Source organism: Macrobrachium nipponense, chromosome 34, assembly GCF_015104395.2.
Source record: "Macrobrachium nipponense isolate FS-2020 chromosome 34, ASM1510439v2, whole genome shotgun sequence".
Taxonomy (NCBI): domain Eukaryota; kingdom Metazoa; phylum Arthropoda; class Malacostraca; order Decapoda; family Palaemonidae; genus Macrobrachium; species Macrobrachium nipponense.
Genome location: NC_061095.1, coordinates 28,094,643 through 28,112,059, shown reverse-complemented (window position 1 = coordinate 28,112,059; position 17,417 = coordinate 28,094,643). Strand labels below are relative to the sequence as shown.

The 17,417-nt window shown below is 34.5% G+C and overlaps 1 protein-coding gene across 2 annotated transcripts in view; it reads right to left on the bottom strand.

Annotated features, from left to right (window-relative positions):
* LOC135207997 (chromatin-remodeling ATPase INO80-like) overlaps positions 1-17,417 on the bottom strand; it is a 140,642-nt gene that overhangs the window by 35,626 nt on the left and 87,599 nt on the right. Inside the window, exons 13-16 of one of the 2 annotated variants that reach the window (XM_064240087.1) lie at positions 16,622-16,798; positions 1,595-1,714; positions 1,307-1,412; positions 296-423 (exon numbers count right to left, since the gene is read on the bottom strand). In XM_064240087.1, the coding sequence (XP_064096157.1) occupies positions 296-423; positions 1,307-1,412; positions 1,595-1,714; positions 16,622-16,798 (531 nt within the window). The remainder of the gene's footprint in view (positions 1-295; positions 424-1,306; positions 1,413-1,594; positions 1,715-16,621; positions 16,799-17,417) is intronic. The other variant, XM_064240088.1, reaches the window with a different exon arrangement.

Genomic DNA, 17,417 nt, shown 5'->3' with positions numbered 1-17,417 from the left:
ATGATTATTATATAAAAGTAATTTAAACAACCACTGAGCCTCATCTCTTGATTTTACAACAGTTCTCTTATGTTTCAATTAGATTAATAAGATTAATATTATCACTAATAACACTGAATCAGATTCTATTTCTCTCAGTACTGAAAATCATAGCTTTTCACTGCACTAGTTAATATCCTTTGCAGTAAAACCATGCCTTTCCTATATGCTTAGCAAATCTACTTCATTATACATACTGTATAAGTTAAAAAAACAAACTACGTACTTGCTTCAGCATATGCTATAGTACACCTACCTCAAGTAAATCAATCATTTTTGTCATCTGGGAGTAAATCAACACTCTGTGACCTCCAGCTTTAAGCTTCTTTAAGAGGCTGTCAAGGACATACAGCTTTCCAGCATCCATAATGAGGGAATGCTTATCTGTTGAAAAAAAAGTGTGAGGGAATGCTTTTATCTGTTGAAAAAAAGCAGCGTATGTGGTACTGCAGTACCTTCATTATTATAAGAAAACTTGTAATAGGAAAAATAGTTAAAACCCTGGCATGAGAATGAATTGCTCACACCACCCTAAAGAAAGTAAACTGATCTAAACCTATATTTCTGCTTTACCATATTATCAACATTTTATAATACTTTGCATTATTCTTTTTTGGTGAAAAATAAGAAAGTGCACTTGGATATGCTAGTCTTTTGCAAATAAAGTGCTATTTCTGTGAAAATATTCATGAATATCAACATAATGGGAACATAAATCATAAGTTACTTTTTAAGTTACGAAAACCTCTAAAATTACAATAAATATATTTTCAGCTTCACAAGCTTTTTGAACAATTTATTTAACAGTAGAAACTATAAAAAGTTGATGCAATGAATGAAAATGAACATAGGGTAAAACAAGCCTGACTGTGCTAAGAGCAGTAATGTATGTATAGTACTGTATAAATATTAGAAAAATGGTCAGATCACTTAGAAAAAGATATTTGGCATGGATGCCTTCAAGTCAAGGTTACAGTGATATTCCAGTTTGTACCATGACCAAATATATGCATTCATTACCAAGACAGCTGACCATCGTATAGGACTTCTCTAGATGCGTGTAACTTTACATACAACTGAAACACAAGCCCAGCCTCTCATTTTATTATAACAATTCTCAAACCTACTTCTTCAATTACTTTATAAACTTTATACAAAATTTTACTAGTAATAGAGTCCAAATCACCAAATTTATTATGCATAAGTAGCACTGATGCTAATGTATTACAGGTTACCTCCTTTGATAGTCAAATCCAAATTTTCTTACCAGGTATTAGGATTCTACTCCATCCTAATTTAGGATAGGCTGCTCTAAGGCCACCAACTTCAACTCCAGTGAATTTCTGTCTTCTCTCCATCCAGTCTCTTTCAAGCTAAAAAAAAAAAAAAAAAAACAATCCAATAATTCAAATCTAAAAGTCACAATTCAACATACTCTTTCAACTTTTAATCTGGCACCTAACTGCTGATAAGAAATCATAAAATGTTAGTATCCATATGCTAAAAACCTAAAAATGAGAATAAAAAATACTAAATACAAATACACTGGACTTACCTCTCCTGACCCATAAAGAATTGGAGTCAAACCTTCAGCAGTGTCAGAATGGTGACATCTAACCTGCCACCATGCAGCACTTCGGTCATGGCAGAAGAGTTCCTTTTCTAAACACTGTGCCTGTAAAACACAAACAAAATTTCTTCTTTCTTACTAGCATATAACATATCCCTTGAATGGGAATGGATTACGCTGACATTTAAGTTTGCATAAACATTTATACAAACAGGCTATAAAAAACGTACTTCTGAAATCAAATTTTTCATAAGCATACAAACCAGATCTCTTTATAATAGGAGTCCTTCACCAAGAACAGGAGCAATGTTGAAACTTGGCAAAAAAATGTTGGTAACTGGCTGTTAAGAGGGTCAAAAATTGACTGTTAACCCTTAAGCGCCTAATGGACGTATTTTACGTCGACATTTTTTGTCTCTTGGGTTCCGACCGGACGTAATTTACGTCGACATACAAAAGTTTTTTTTAAAATTTGCGGAAAAATACTTATAGGCCTACCAGCCGAACTTTTGAATCAGGCGCCTTGGGGGATGCTGGGAGTTCACGGATCAAGATGTTGTTTTGTTTACAATCGTTAGGCAGGCGTGCAAGCGCGAATTTCTTTCTTATCGCACTAAAAAGTATCAGTGCCACATCTCAAAAATTATTTCGTCACTTTGACATAATTTTTGCACCATTTTTAATTAGCCGTTACATGAAGTATTATATATGAAAATGTGAGCAATTTTATGTAGAATACAACAAAAAATACTCATGATTGTAGCTTTTATCAGTTTTGAAATATTTTCATATACATAACAATAAGTGCCAAAATTTCAACCTTCGGTCAACTTGGACTCTACCTAAATGGTCAAAAAACGCAATTGTAAGCTAAAACTCTTATATTCTAGTAATATTCAATCATTTACCTTCATTTTGCAACATATTGGAAGTCTCTAGCACAATATTTTGATTTATGGTGAATTTATGCACAAAACTTTTTCCTTACATCCGCGTGGTAACTCTTCCGAAAAAATCTCACGTGCGATTGTTGTAATGTTTGCACCATTTTAAAGTAGCCATTACATAAAGTTTTATACATGGAAATGTGCACAATTTCATGCACAATACAACTAAAAACAATCCACGGTGGCGTAGCTTTATCAGTTTGAAAATATTTTAAAATATTTTCATTATAAATAACGATAAGTGCCAAAATTTAAACCTTCGGTCAACTTTGACTCTACCGAAATGGTCGAAAAACGCAATTGTAAGCTAAAACTCTTATATTCTAGTAATATTCAATCATTTACCTTAATTTTGCAACAAATTGGGTCTCTAGCACAATATTCTGATTTATGGTGAATTTATGAAAAAAAAAAAAAATTTTCCTTACGTCTGTGCGGTAACTCTTCCATAAAAATCATACGTGCGATTGGCCGTAATGTTTACACCATTTTAAATTAGCCGTTACATAAAGTTTTAGATATGAAAATGTGCGCAATTTCATGTAAAATACATCAATAAATAATTAAAGGTTGTAGCTTTTCTCATTTTCGAAATATTTGCATATAAATCACAGTTAAAGAGAAAAAAAACCACGTTCGGTCAACTTTGACTCTACCGAAATGGTAGAAAAAACGCAATTGTAAGGTAAAACTCTTACAGTCTAGTAATATTCAGACATTTATCTTCATTTTGAAACAAATTCGAAGTCTCTAGCACAATATTTAGATTTATGGTCAATTTTTAAAAAAACTTTCCTTCCCTCGGCGCGCGGATTCTCCGCCGCAAATCTCCGAAATGCGTACGTCGCATTATCACAATATTTGCTCCATTTCATATTAGGTGTTTCACAGAGTTTTATATATGAAAATGTGTGCAATTTTATGTAGAATACAACAAAAAATAATTGAATGTTGTAGCTTTTCTCATTTTTGAAATATTTGCATATAAAAAAAATATATAAAAAAGTTAGACATTCGGTCAACTTTAACTCGTCCGAAATGGTCGAAAACTGCAATTGTAAGCTAAAACTCTTACAGTATAGTAATATTCAATCATTTATCTTCATTTTGAAACAAATTGGAAGTCTCTAGAACTATATTTAGATTTATGGTGAATTTTTGAAAAAAGAATTTACATCCGCGCGTTACGAATTCATGCATCATTTTGTGATAATATTTTCTCTGTGTTGCTTTGATCGTTTTACAATGTGTTATATACCAAAATGATCGCAATTTAGTGTACAATACAGCAACAAAAATTAACTCGTTAGCTTTAACCGTTTTGCTCATAGCTTGATTTGAATACAATTATATATGAAATTTTGTTTTCGCGCTATCATATATCGTATTATTTATATATGATAATGATATTTTTTTCATTTCTGATGGTTGCATACTAAATTTCAGGCAATGACAAAAAAAGGAGCCAAAAATGAACTCTTAATCTTGAAAACTAAGCGCACTGTGACTTTTTGAAAAAAATATTTTTTCCGCTTCGGCGCTCACTCCGAGACCCCCACGGCACACGGGAGACAATTTTTATTATACCCCTTAGGCGTTAAAGGGCTAAGAGGGTAAGTTGGGGGAAATTTCCCTCCCTCATCAACTGCCACATGCCACTTTTCCTTCTGTTGCAGGGACCAATGGGGCACTTGAGGTGGGTTTGACTACATAAAATGCTCTGGTTCAGATACCTAGGAAAAATACAAATTACTTTGAAAATATGTTAGGTGTTCTTATGGGAATACAAACCATTACCAGTATACTGTAGGAGATTTACCCAAAAGGAGGGAGGTGGTCCCTGTACACTGAGTTGAATGCCACCCAGAAATGTCATGCTTCAGGCTGTGCATGCAATCAGGGATGTCATGACTCCTGTAACCTCCTACTGGTCAGGTGAAATGTCTGACCTGGGTAGTCTTGGTCCACAGTGCTCAGCATTACAAGAGGGTACGTATCTAAGGAAGAAATATCACAAAACCATGAGATTCCCCATACAGGAATTCACGGCAGAAGGGACCTCTTGATCAAATCCAAAACTGGTCTAGCAAGCAGCTCTGCCTATGACCTACGTCTACCCTGGTTAAAAGGGAGAACAGTAGGAGACATCTAGACGCTATGCTAAAATTGGGTGTTCAAAGTGCAGGTACCTGTATATAGCTTTGACTACACCCTCCATGCAGCAACTACTGCAGGCCTCAAGAAAATATCTAAGGGCATGTAGTTGACCTCCCTCTAGTAGAACTAGAGAAGGAATGCCCTCATTACCCAGAAGTACTGCAAAGTTTATCTGAAAGGGCTATGGCTAGTCCTTTACCCTAACACCTTTCTCGTGGTAGTCATAAACTCATTGGGTACCTCAAAAAGACAGAGAAGGAAAGATGTTACTAGGAACCTCCTCCTACACTAGCCTAAGACAAGAAGCCAGTACACGCAGTCCCCAGTTATCAGTTGGGGTCCCGTTCTGATGGCTTGATGATAAGCACAAATCGCTGCTTTTCAGCACTTGTCAGCACTGATAACTGGATTTTCGAACTCTGTTAGGTACGTATCAGCGTCAATAACCAGAAATCAGCAGAATTTGGCGCCAAAAATTAGCAGTTTTTGGCACCAGACAAGCAGCATAAAACTGGATTGCCAATAACCGGGGACTGCCTGCACTCCAATCTAGGAGTCTCAAGCCTTCATGAAATATCTTACATCTCACAATGAGTGTAAGAAGCATCCCATTCACAACCACCAACTGAGGTCTTGGTACATGGGGTCAGAGAAACCTCTTGAATCACCCATCAGGAGCTGGTGAGTCCTGAGAATCCCCTCTACACTCAGGAAAAAAAAAATCTCGAGACTGGACAGATGCCTATATTATCATTATTATTTTTTAAATAGTTTACCAGACCACTGAACTGATTACCAGCTCTAACAGGATTTTATTTATGTTTTTATATTTTGTCCATTAAATTAATTTTCCAAAAAGTTTATACATAATTGGATTACATAATTGTAAATGTTGATGTTTCTGACAAAATTTCACCGATTTATTTCTACACCTTTTATAACTACTGCTGATTATATCTTGGACACACAAAACAAATGTTTGTTATAATTACTTTTCACTCAGAGCATTCAGGAGCAGGGTTATGTGGATTAGGTGTCCATGTGTTAGACAAGACTGGCCTATTCAGAGACTTATCAGAATTACTGGCGTATGTCTCTCTCTCTTTGGTATATGAACTGCATTTTCCAACACTAGGTTTTATTTGTTTTAATTTATTAATTTCCCATTCTTCATTCCATATATTTAGCCAATTAATTATAATAATTATCGTGTGACTAAATTCACTAATTTTCAAATATTACAGTTCTGTAATAAGTTAATGTAAACAGAAAAATTTCAATACCATAATTGTTTTTCTTAAAAGAGCTTCACCTAAGCCAGCTTTCCATAGATAAACAATTCTTATGACACTGTGATGCCCTCTTAACCCTTAAATGCCGAGCCTGTATTTCCGAAGTGTCTCCCGTATGCCGGTGGCGTTCGGGAGTGAGCGCCGAAACAGAACAAAAGTTTTTTTTCAAAAAATCACAACACGCTTAGTTTTCAAGATTAAAGTTCATTTTTGGCTCCTTTTTTTGTCATTCCCTGAAGTTTAGTATGCAACCATCAGAAATGAAAAAAATATTATCATATATAAATATTGGAATATATGACAGCGCAAAAAAAATTTCATATATAATTGTATACAAATCGCGCTGTGAGCAAAACAGTTGAAGCTAATGAATTGATTTTTTTTTGTTGTATTATTTACTAAAGTGCGATGATTTTGGTATATAACAAATTGTAAAACGATCAAAGCAACAGAGAAAATATTATCACAATATGATGCATGAATTTGTAATGCACAGACATAAAAAAAGTTGTTTTCAAAAATTCACCATAAATCGAAAGTGCTAGAGACTTCCTGTTTGTTGGAAAATGAAGGTAATTGATTGAATATTACTAGACTGTAAATGTTGTAGCTTACAATTGCAGTTTTCGACCATTTCAGTCGAGTTAAAGTTGACCAAAGGTTAAATTTTTTCTATTTATCGTTATTTATATGAAAATATTTCAAAAATGATAAAAGCTACAACCATGAGTTACTTTTTGTTGTATTCTAAATGAAATTGTGCACATTTTCATATATAAAACTTTATGTAATGGCTAATATAAAACGGTACAAAGATTACCACAACCTGATGAAAGAATTTCTGATTTTTTCGGCAGAGTTACCGCGCGGACATAAGGAAATAGTTTTTTTCATAAATTCACCCATAAATTGAAATATTGTGCTAGAGACTTCCAATTTGTTGCAAAATGAAGGTAAATGATTGAATATTACTAGAATGTAAGAGTTTTAGCTTATAAATGTGTTTTTCGACCATTTCAGTAGAGTCAAAGTTGTCAGAAGGTTGAAATTTTGGCAATTATCGTCATTTATATGAAAATATTTCAAAACTGGTAAAGGCTACAACCATGGGTTGTTTTTTGTTGTATTCTACATGAAATTGCACACATTTTCATATATAAAACTTTATGTAACGGCTTTATGTAACGGCTAATATAAAACGGTGCAAACATTACCACAATCTGACAAAAGAATTTATGATTTTTTCGGCAGTTACCACATGGATGTAAGGAAAAAGTTTTTTTCAAAAATTCACCATAAATCAAAATATTGTGCTAGAGACTTCCAATTTATTGCAAAATGAAGGTAAATGATTGAATATTATTAGAATGTAAGAGTTTTAGCTTACAATTGCGTTTTTCGACCATTCTGGTTAAGTCAAAGTTGACCAAAGGTTGAAATTTTGGCATTTATCGTTATTTATATGAAAATATTTCAAAACTGATAAACGCTACAACCATCGGTTATTTTTAGTTGTATTCTACATTAAATTGTGCACATTTTCATATATAAAACTCTCTGTAACTGCTAATATAAAACTGTGCAAAAATTACGTGACGAAATAATTTGAGATGTGTCGCTGATGCTTTTTAGTGCGAGAAGAAAGAAATTCGCGCATGCGTGCCTAGGTAATGCTTGTAAACAAAACAACAGCTTGATCCGTGAACTCCTAGCATCCCTCATGGCGCGTAATTCAAAATTTTTCGCCAAGTAGGCCTATAACTATTTTTCCATGAATATTTTAAAAAACTTTTTAGCGTAGACATATTTTACGTCAATTAACCCTTAAACGCCGAAGCGGTAAAAAAAAAATGTCTCCCGTGTGCCGGAGGTGTTTCAGAGTGAGCGCGGAAGCGGAAAAAATATTTTTTTCAAAAAATCACAGCGCGCTTAGTTTTCAAGATTAAGAGTTCATTTTTGGCTCCTTTTTTTTTTGTCATTGGCTGAAGTTTAGTATGCAACCATCAGAAATGAAAAAATTATCATTATCATAAATAAATAATGCGATATATGATAGCGCAAAAACAAAATTTCATATATAATTGTATTCAAATCACTCTGTGCGCGAAACGGTTAAAGGTAACAAGTTACTTTTTTTCCGTTGTAATGTACACTAAATTGCAATCATTTTGGTATATAACACATTGTAAAACGATAAAAGCAACACAGAGAAAATATTATCAAAAAATAATGCATGAATTCATAACGCGCGGACGTAAACAAATATTTTTTTCAAAAATTCACCATAAATCTAAATATTGTCCTAGAGACTTCCAATTTCTTTCAAAATGAAGATAAATAATTGAATATTACTATACTGTAAGAATATTAGCTTACAATTGCAGTTTTTGACCATATCTGACGAGTTAAAGTTGACCGAATGTCGAATTTTTTTATATATATTTATTTATATGCAATTATTTCGGAAATAAGAAAAGCTACAACCTTCAAATATTTTTCGTTTTATTCTACATGAAATTGCGCACATTTTCATATATAAAACTCTATGAAATGCCTAATATGAAACGGAGCAAATATTCCGAGAATGGTACATACGCATTTCGGAGATTTGTGGCGGAGAATCCGCGCGCAGAGGGAAGGAAAGTTTTTTTTTTTTAATTCACCATAAATCTAAATATTGTGCTAGAGACTTCCAATTTGTTTCAAGATGAAGATAAATCACTGAATATTACTAGACTGTAAGAGTTTTAGCTTACAATTGCGTTTTTCGACCATTTCGGTAGAGTCAAAGTTGACCGAACGTGGTTTTTTTTTCTATTTATCGTGATTTATATGCAAATATTTCAAAAATAAGAAAAGCTACAACCTTCAATTATTTTTTGTTGTATTCTACATGAAATTGCGCACATTTTCATATATAAAACTTTATGTAACGGCTAATTTAAAATGGTGCAAACATTACCACAATCGAAAGTATGATTTTTTCGGAAGAGTTACCGCGCGGACGTAAAGAAAATGTTATTTTTTTCATAAATTCTCCATAAATCGAAATATTATGCTAGAGACTTCCAATTTGTTGCAAAAGGAAGGTAAATGCTTGAATATTACTAGAATATAAGAGTTTTAGCTTACAATTGCATTTTTCGACCATTTCGGTAAAGTCAAAGTTGACCGAAGGTTGAAAATTTGTCACTTATCTTTTTTTATATGAAAATATTTCAAAATTGATAAAAGCTACAACCATGGGTTGTTTTTAGTTGTATTTTGCATGAAATTGAGCACATTTTCATATATAAAACTTTATGTAACGGCTAATTTAAAATGGTGCAAATATTACCACAATCGCATGTATGATTTTTTTTGGATGAGTTACCGCGCGGACATAAGGAAAAAGTTTTTTCATAAATTCACCATAAATCGAAATATTGTGCTAGAGACTTCCAATAAGTTGCGAAATTAAGGTAAATGATTGAATATTACTAGAATATAACAGTTTTAGCTTACAATTGCATTTTTCGGCATTTCAGTAGTCAAAGTTGACCGAAGGTTGAAATTTTGGCACTTATCGTTATTTATATGAAAATATCTCAAAATTGATAAAAGCTACAATCATGAGTATTTTTTTGTTGTATTCTACATAAAAATGCACACATTTTCATATATAATACTCCATGTAATGGCTAATTTAAAATGGTACAAAAATTATGTCAAAGTGACAAAATAATTTCTGAGATGTGTCACAGATACTTTTTAGTGCGGCAAGAAAGAAATTCACGCTTGCGAGCCGGCGTAACGATTGTAAACAAAACAACACCTTGATCCGTGAACTCCCAGCATCCCCCAAGGCGTGTGATTCAAGAGTTTTCGGCTGGTAGGCCTAAAAGTATTTTTCCGCAAATTTTAAAAAAAACTTTTGTATGTCGACGTAAAATACGTCCAGTCGGCACCCGAGAGACAAAAAATGTCGACGTAAAATACGTCCAGTCGGCGTTTAAGGGTTAAGCACCCAACAGACAATTTTCGTTGATGTAAAATACATCCAATAGGTGTTTAAGGGTTAAGAGCAGTTCCTAGATGAAATGATACTCAACACACTACGTATTGGCTGTCCTCTGCAAAGCAGCCAATCCAGAAGCAGCATTCATTTTCCTTGGCACTCACTCGCTGTACATTTGGTGTTGATTGGTTGAAAAAGTATATCTTAGTTGTACCAGACCACTGGGCTGATTAACAGCTCTACTAGGGCTGGCCTGAAGGATTAGATATTTTTACGTGGCTAGGAACCAATTGTTTATCTAGCAATGGGACCTATAGTTTATTGTGGGATCCGAACCAGACTATATCAAGAAATTAATTTCTAACACCAGAAATAAATTCCTCTGATTCCGCGTTGGCCGAGTCAGGATTCAAACTTTGGGCCACTGGATTGGCAGCCGAGCGCGAAAACCACTTGTCCAGCGAGGAACTAAAACCGGTCTCATTTCGTGAAGATGGAATTGTAGATATTGCACATCTCTCCTTCATCAGCCTCACTGAGTAGGGTTACTGATATACGAGGACATACTTGCAAATCTGTGTTTTACGTAACACCAAATATCTGAGTTAATCAATGCCTGAAAATCTGGCTCCTAAACAGCAACCTGCTCCTTTTTCTTATGGTTCTGGCAAAGAGCCTAAAAGAAAGAAGGCCATCATGAAACTCAAAGTGAAAGTGAAAGTTCTTGGTATGTTGAAGGAGGGCAAGGAGGGCAAAAGTTTTGCTGCGGCAGGCTGCCAATTTAGTGTGAATGAGAGCATGGCAAGATATATTAAGAATACAGCTAAAACAGTGCAAAATAAAACAATAGTATGAATGGAATCTGCACTATTCCACTGGCATACTGGATCAAGGACTGCCATAAGAAGAACATGCCCCTTGACTCCAACACCATAGGCAAAAAAGCACAACAATTCTACCAGCAGTTATCAACTGCTATGGAAGGTGACAACGTAAAGGAACAGGAAGGCGGCGATCTAGAGGCAGAGGAAGGCAATGAATAAGGGGAATTAGAATTCTTGGGCTTTGAGGAACCTGTTCCTAAAGAAGAAGATGAAGAGAAGGAAGGGCTCCTTAAGGTTTTCAGGCAAGCAAAGAATGGTTTCACCGGTTCCGGAACTGGTGCCACCTCAAGTCTGTTTCCTTACATGGGGAAGAAGCATCAGAGGACAAAGAGACCTTCCCTAGTGTTCAAATATCCTTGATATGGCACTGGAGCCCTATAATTAAGCCCTCACCACCATGAAGCAGCAATGACAGCAGCTGCCAATCATGATATTCATCACATGTAGGAAGGAGGACCCTCCAAAGCCTCCCGAAACCCCTGAAGTAGTGCCTCTTTAATCGCCTGAAGAAGTGCCTCCCAAAGCACATACTGAAGAAGAAGAGGCACCCTCAGAGATGTAACTCCTCTGCTTAGCTGTGTAGTAATCTTCATTGCCAATCGTTGGACTGCAAAGCTAATTCATCATCATCATCTTTAATCAACATTCATCATTGGTGAGTACCCTATTTACGTATGTTGTACTAGTATGTATTAATTTTTTTAAATTTTTATACATATTTTTGTTCTAGCTCTCTCCCCCTCTCTTGTGATTTACATACATACAAATGTTTCCTCTGCAAAAAGAAACTGGACAGCTTGGATAGCGTATATTTCCGTGTATAAGACGAGGTCAAATATCATGGCAAATTTTCATGATTTTATCTCATATCTGTAGTATAAGGATGACTTCTAAATTACACAACACCAAAAATATTTTTTGGGAAAAAAAAGTGATTATTGGCAAAAATTATGCAGTACAGCTATATTCATATAATGATGACTTAATAAAAGTTTGTTTTGCCTTTTGTATCCAATTACAGTATTACTATATCATATTGTTACTGTAAAACAGGATATAAACATCGGCCTGTACATCATTTGCATTTGATATTGTTTACATTCTCAAAATCTCAGCTGATTTGAGTACTATCGATATCTTCATTGCCAATATTTGTTAAAGAGATATAATTCTGATACCTTTTATCGTAAATCAACGAAGTCTGGTTGAAAATTAGCACTTATCATTACTTCATTGTACATAAGCATTAGGTGTGATTTCTCCAATTTTGAACATCACTTCCGCCTGGCTGTTATTCATTTTTTTCAGCCTCGGCTATAACCTGCAGCTTTAATTTACTAGTATTCTTTCTTGCGATCTCCACTGCATGAGGGATGAACAAAAATGTATTTTATTTTTACTTATGGAAGCCACCATTGAGAATCAGCAGGTTTTAACAACTTGACAATTTTAACAGAGCTCTTAATAAATGCTCTATATTACAGTAAATGATACCAGCAATCAGCTGTTTCTCAATGATACTCCTAAAGAGGAGTATCATTAGTATTACAGTCGATGTGAGAGAGAGAGAGAGAGAGAGAGAGAGAGAGAGAGAGAGAGAGACGAGAGAGAGAGAGAGAGAGAGAGAGAGAGAGAGAGAGAAGTACTCAGTTAGGTTGTTACATACACAGATAAATATCCCCTTGCAAAAGTTGAATAATAAGATGTACTGAGAATAATGTAATTTTAATAAAACTTGTTTTACTGTTACAGTGGTACCTCGAGATACGAAATTAATCCGTTCAGAGGCGGACTTCGTATCATGAGTTTTTCGTATCTTGAACCGCATTTTACATGTAAAATGCCTAATCCATTCCAAGCCCTACAAAAACACCCCAGTAAATTATATTTCCAAGCCTACAACACATGTTCTAGGGTTACGATGCCGATCCGACAGAAGAAATATGACTCCAAAAAGGCAAAATACTGTACATACTTGAGTAATATTCAACTGCATGTAATGTTCAACCCCATTTTTACTGCATATAGTAGTACTTTAGCATATGTACCTTAGCAATAAGCCTAGCCTATGTTAGCAGTTGCTACTGTAGCCTAGTCTATGATTCTGACATCTAAACCTACGAAGCTAAAAGCTTAGAATAAGCAAATAAAATGTATAAATAATCAGTATGTCCTCATTTTAAATAAATATTAATTAATCATTAACAATAATACACAAACAAACAAACAAAAAAAACCTTCCAATTGTTTGTTAACATTCAGCTCTTACGAGTACTGAACGATCGCCAAGCAATCACTTTTCCTAGGACAGAGTAAGCCATAAATTTTCATTAGTATCTCTCTTCAACTAATGAAACTACCAAACAGTATAATAACCATTCATTTCTATTCTTTATTCTATCTTTACCTAATGGAGATACTGAGTTACTGACAGCTATAATGAAACATACACGTAATATTAAAACTGAAGAATTCTAGAAAATAAGTATTTGTTGGCTTCGATGATAGCAGTCTGATTTATTTTATATTTTATATCTAATTCACAATTTTTTTTTATTAAATGTATTGCATGTACTCATTTCAAATAATCATTAAGTAACCATTAACTATAATAAACAATCAAACAAAAAACAAAAACAGAAAAAAGCTTCCAAACTTCTCTTTACATCCAACACTTTCGAGTACCAAACGATCGCCAAGCAATCACTTTTTCCTAGCACAGCGTAAGCCATAAATTTTCATTATCTCTCTTCAACTACTGAAACTACCAAACAGTATAATAACCATTCATTTCTATTCTAATGTTTTTTTTTTTTTTTTTTTTATTAAATGTATTGCATGAATAAGTTTTTCAATTTACAGCATCCTTTTACCAATAGAATACATAGAGCACAAGGGGTAGATGCTGACCAATAGGAGAGCAGGATCTTATGGGGTGACTAGCATCAGGAACCAATGGGAGAGTGGGAGGATGGTGGCAAGTTTACTCAGTTGGCGGAGCGCGAGTTTTAAAATTGTTCTCGGTGGTCTGGGCGAATCTCGGGACTTTACAACAACAACCTTTCGTAACTTGAACTATTTTCGTATGTAGAGCCAAAAAATTCTTCGTATTTGCTTTTGTATCTCGAGTTTTTCGTAAGTTGAGTCTTTCGTATGTCGAGGTACCACTGTATCATATTGCATGTATAGGCAGTCCCTAGTTATCTGGGGGTTCCATTCCAGGGGGTGTGCTAATAAGCGAAAACCACCATTAACCGAAACTCTGGGATTTTATGGCAACGATAACCTTCTGGCACGTCTACTATTGGTGCCTTATGGTGCTGATAACTCTATTATTGGCACCTTATGGCGCTGATAACTCTATCATTGGTGCCTTAAGGCGCCGATAACAGGAACTCGGCCCGTTATGGTGCCATAAATCACTGATTTTATGGCACTAAACAAGCCCCATAAAACTGGATTGCCGATAACCAAGTCCGCCTGTATTACAATATGTGAACAGAGCAATGATGCATCATTTGCATTCTGGTTTTGTTTTGTGCCATTTGCGTTCTGGTTTTGTTTACAGTCTCAAAATAATCAGCTGATTGTGTTTTACTGATATCACCACTGTCTTTAGTTGCCAAATGGAACTTAATTCAAAGATACATTCCTTTCATAAATTATCAAAGCTGGGTTAAATAAAACTGATTCGATATGTTTTTCATACTTAAGTCACCTAAAAGGGTAACAATTGTTTTGTTTATATTTCATCACCATTCTCAAACAGCTGCTAATAATAAGAATACAATAATGAATGATAATTATCATATACAATTATCATTCATATCTGAATTGTTTACAAATGGATTTGCATACTGCCTCACTTGATGTTTGCTGTGTTTTAGTTATAAAAGCATTGGGGAATGTGAAAATAGAAAGTGTCATAAAATCATTCAAAAAATGCGATGGATGTACCAATGATGATTTGTACGATATTGACGACGAAGCTGAAGTGGACTCGCCAGAACCAAACTGGATTCCTTATGATGGTGGCACATGTGATCAATCTTGTGATGTGTATGAGCAAAATCTTTATTAAAAATTATTATTAAGTTATCCTTAATGTTATTATACTACCATAATTGCACTACCATTGAAATTTCTAAAAGGTTACCAAAAGATAAATGTTGCTGTGAATGCAACAGTAACTTGATGTTTACATTTTCTCAGCTGGGGTCACACTGATAAAAGTTTGTTTCATTGATTTAGAATTATTCCTCAAATAGGCTATTTGTTATGAAGATATGCCAATAACATATAAGGTAAAAATGATTTTATTACCTTAATCAGTTTATTTCATAATGTGAATCTTCCTGTATGTTGGTGGTTAGGCTATAGCAACGAGGCCGAGGCTAGCCTACCGATACACATCTTAGAATTCAAGGTTTGACTTTTAGAATTGTAGTGTAAGATGACCACCAATTTTGTGGGGTGAATTTTAGGAATTAAAGGTCGTCTTATACATAAAAATATACAGAAGTTAACCTGAGACCTACATCCCTGTGACATCTCCTGCTGGTTAGTTGTTTTCAGGTCTGTCAGGTCACACTGGCAGTAAGGTCACAAGAGACCTGGTTACAAGCAGCCCCTAGTTGTTAACAGAAGGCATATGGGATCAGCTAGTTCATTCTCAATATTGCACATTGCAAATGTGGATTGCTGGGTAAGTCTGCTGGGTAAGTCTGAAATTAACAATTAAGTGTCCGTTTCTGTTTCTCTCACTAAATCTCTCATTTCCTTTTCAAGATTTCTTCTCTCAAAGTAAACGCCCGTGCTACCCACTAGTGTGTGTGTTCCCATAGGAATTAAATTTATTAAGGAAATAATCCTTTGGTCAGTGAGAGTAACCATCCCTTTATTGATGAGAGAATCCTTTATGTACAAATTCTTATCCGGGAAATCTATTTCCCAGAGATGTGTTGTTTTGTCCCTCATGTTCTGATATCGATCATTCCTGTGAGAAGTTGCTTCAGACCCTAATTAAGTTACAAACAAGCCCTGCTTTTGAAACTTAGTGTCACTGTAAAAGATATAATCCGAGCCACAGGCCCCATCTTACGTTACCATTGTGTAATAAATTCTATAGCATTCTGAAAGCCACTTAACTGTAGCCTTTGTTGTAAGATACTTTGTGTTGCTGGACTGCATACCAGCTAGGATTTATTCTACTTGCTTGAACTGTGTGAAATAAAGTAATTTAATGTAACTATACTGGCTTTCCTGGTGGCCTTCCCTTTGTTTTAAATATAATCAGAAGGTAAGTTCTCCCTTTTGTTACATTTGCTTATACTATATTTGGTTCTGGGGTAAGTGGCCCTAAGGCAATTTCTAAGAAAATATTAATTTTATCTACCTACACCCAACCAAATGTGTAACATAATCTTAGACATTATTAAAAAGTTCATATCTATTAAGGTCTCTAAATAAGGTTGTCTAATATCCAAGTTGTAAAAATAAACAGCTATGAGAAACACATCAATGATAAGTACTCTTAAACATTATTAAAACATTCATATCTTTTAAGATCTAATTAAGGATCTGTCTTATATCCAAGTTGTAACTAAAAATGGAATAAACAAATCACACTCTAATGTGAGTTTAACAGAACATTTATATCTCCCTTTGCAATACTATAATGATATAAAGATATCATCACCTTCATTACATTTAATATGAAAACAATGTATAATTACCTTAGGACAAGTATGCATAAGGAATGTAGGAAGTTGAGTGGGAAGACAAGTTCTAGTTTCGGGAGGCCTTTCTATATGTGGAAACTCTGGCAGGAGATTTACAGTATCGTTTCCACTGGGTGTTTCATCATCTATGCCTATAATTGGTTCTTTCTGCAAGAAATTTTCATCTCTTGACTAAAAGATAAAACAAAAATTATACAGTACAATAATGCAAAATTGAAAATAACAATTTAAACCTTTTTTTAGATTATATATATATATAATTCTTCCAAAAAAAAAGATACATTTTAAATTAATTTGTATTTTTCATAGCTAACAAACCTTCGGTCTTGACATTACGATAAATCTTCTGGAACCAGCTGGAAACCAGTTAAAAACAATAAAAAAACTGTAAATGTAAGGAATCTGTGGCATTTGGGATCTGATACATAGCTGAAGTGGAGGAGAGTCAGAGACCAGGATCAAACCTACTGACATATTTAGTCTTTCTTCCAATACAGGATAAGACATAAGAGGGGTACCTTGAAGTGGGCAGTCAACGTTACGACCTCAGGTTTGTTAGCCATGAAAAATACAAAATAATAATAAAAAATTTGTCACTTGTTCATATGCGGAACAAACCTTCAGTCTTAACATTAGGATAGATTCACACTTGGAGGGAGGTATGAGAACCCTCAACCAACTGGAGGTTCAGCACATCTGACCATTCTTCTTAGAAAATGAGGATTCTAATGAAAAGGACCTAAGCCTTGAGATGTTAGATATGTGAATGTCTAACACCAAGTCCACTGGG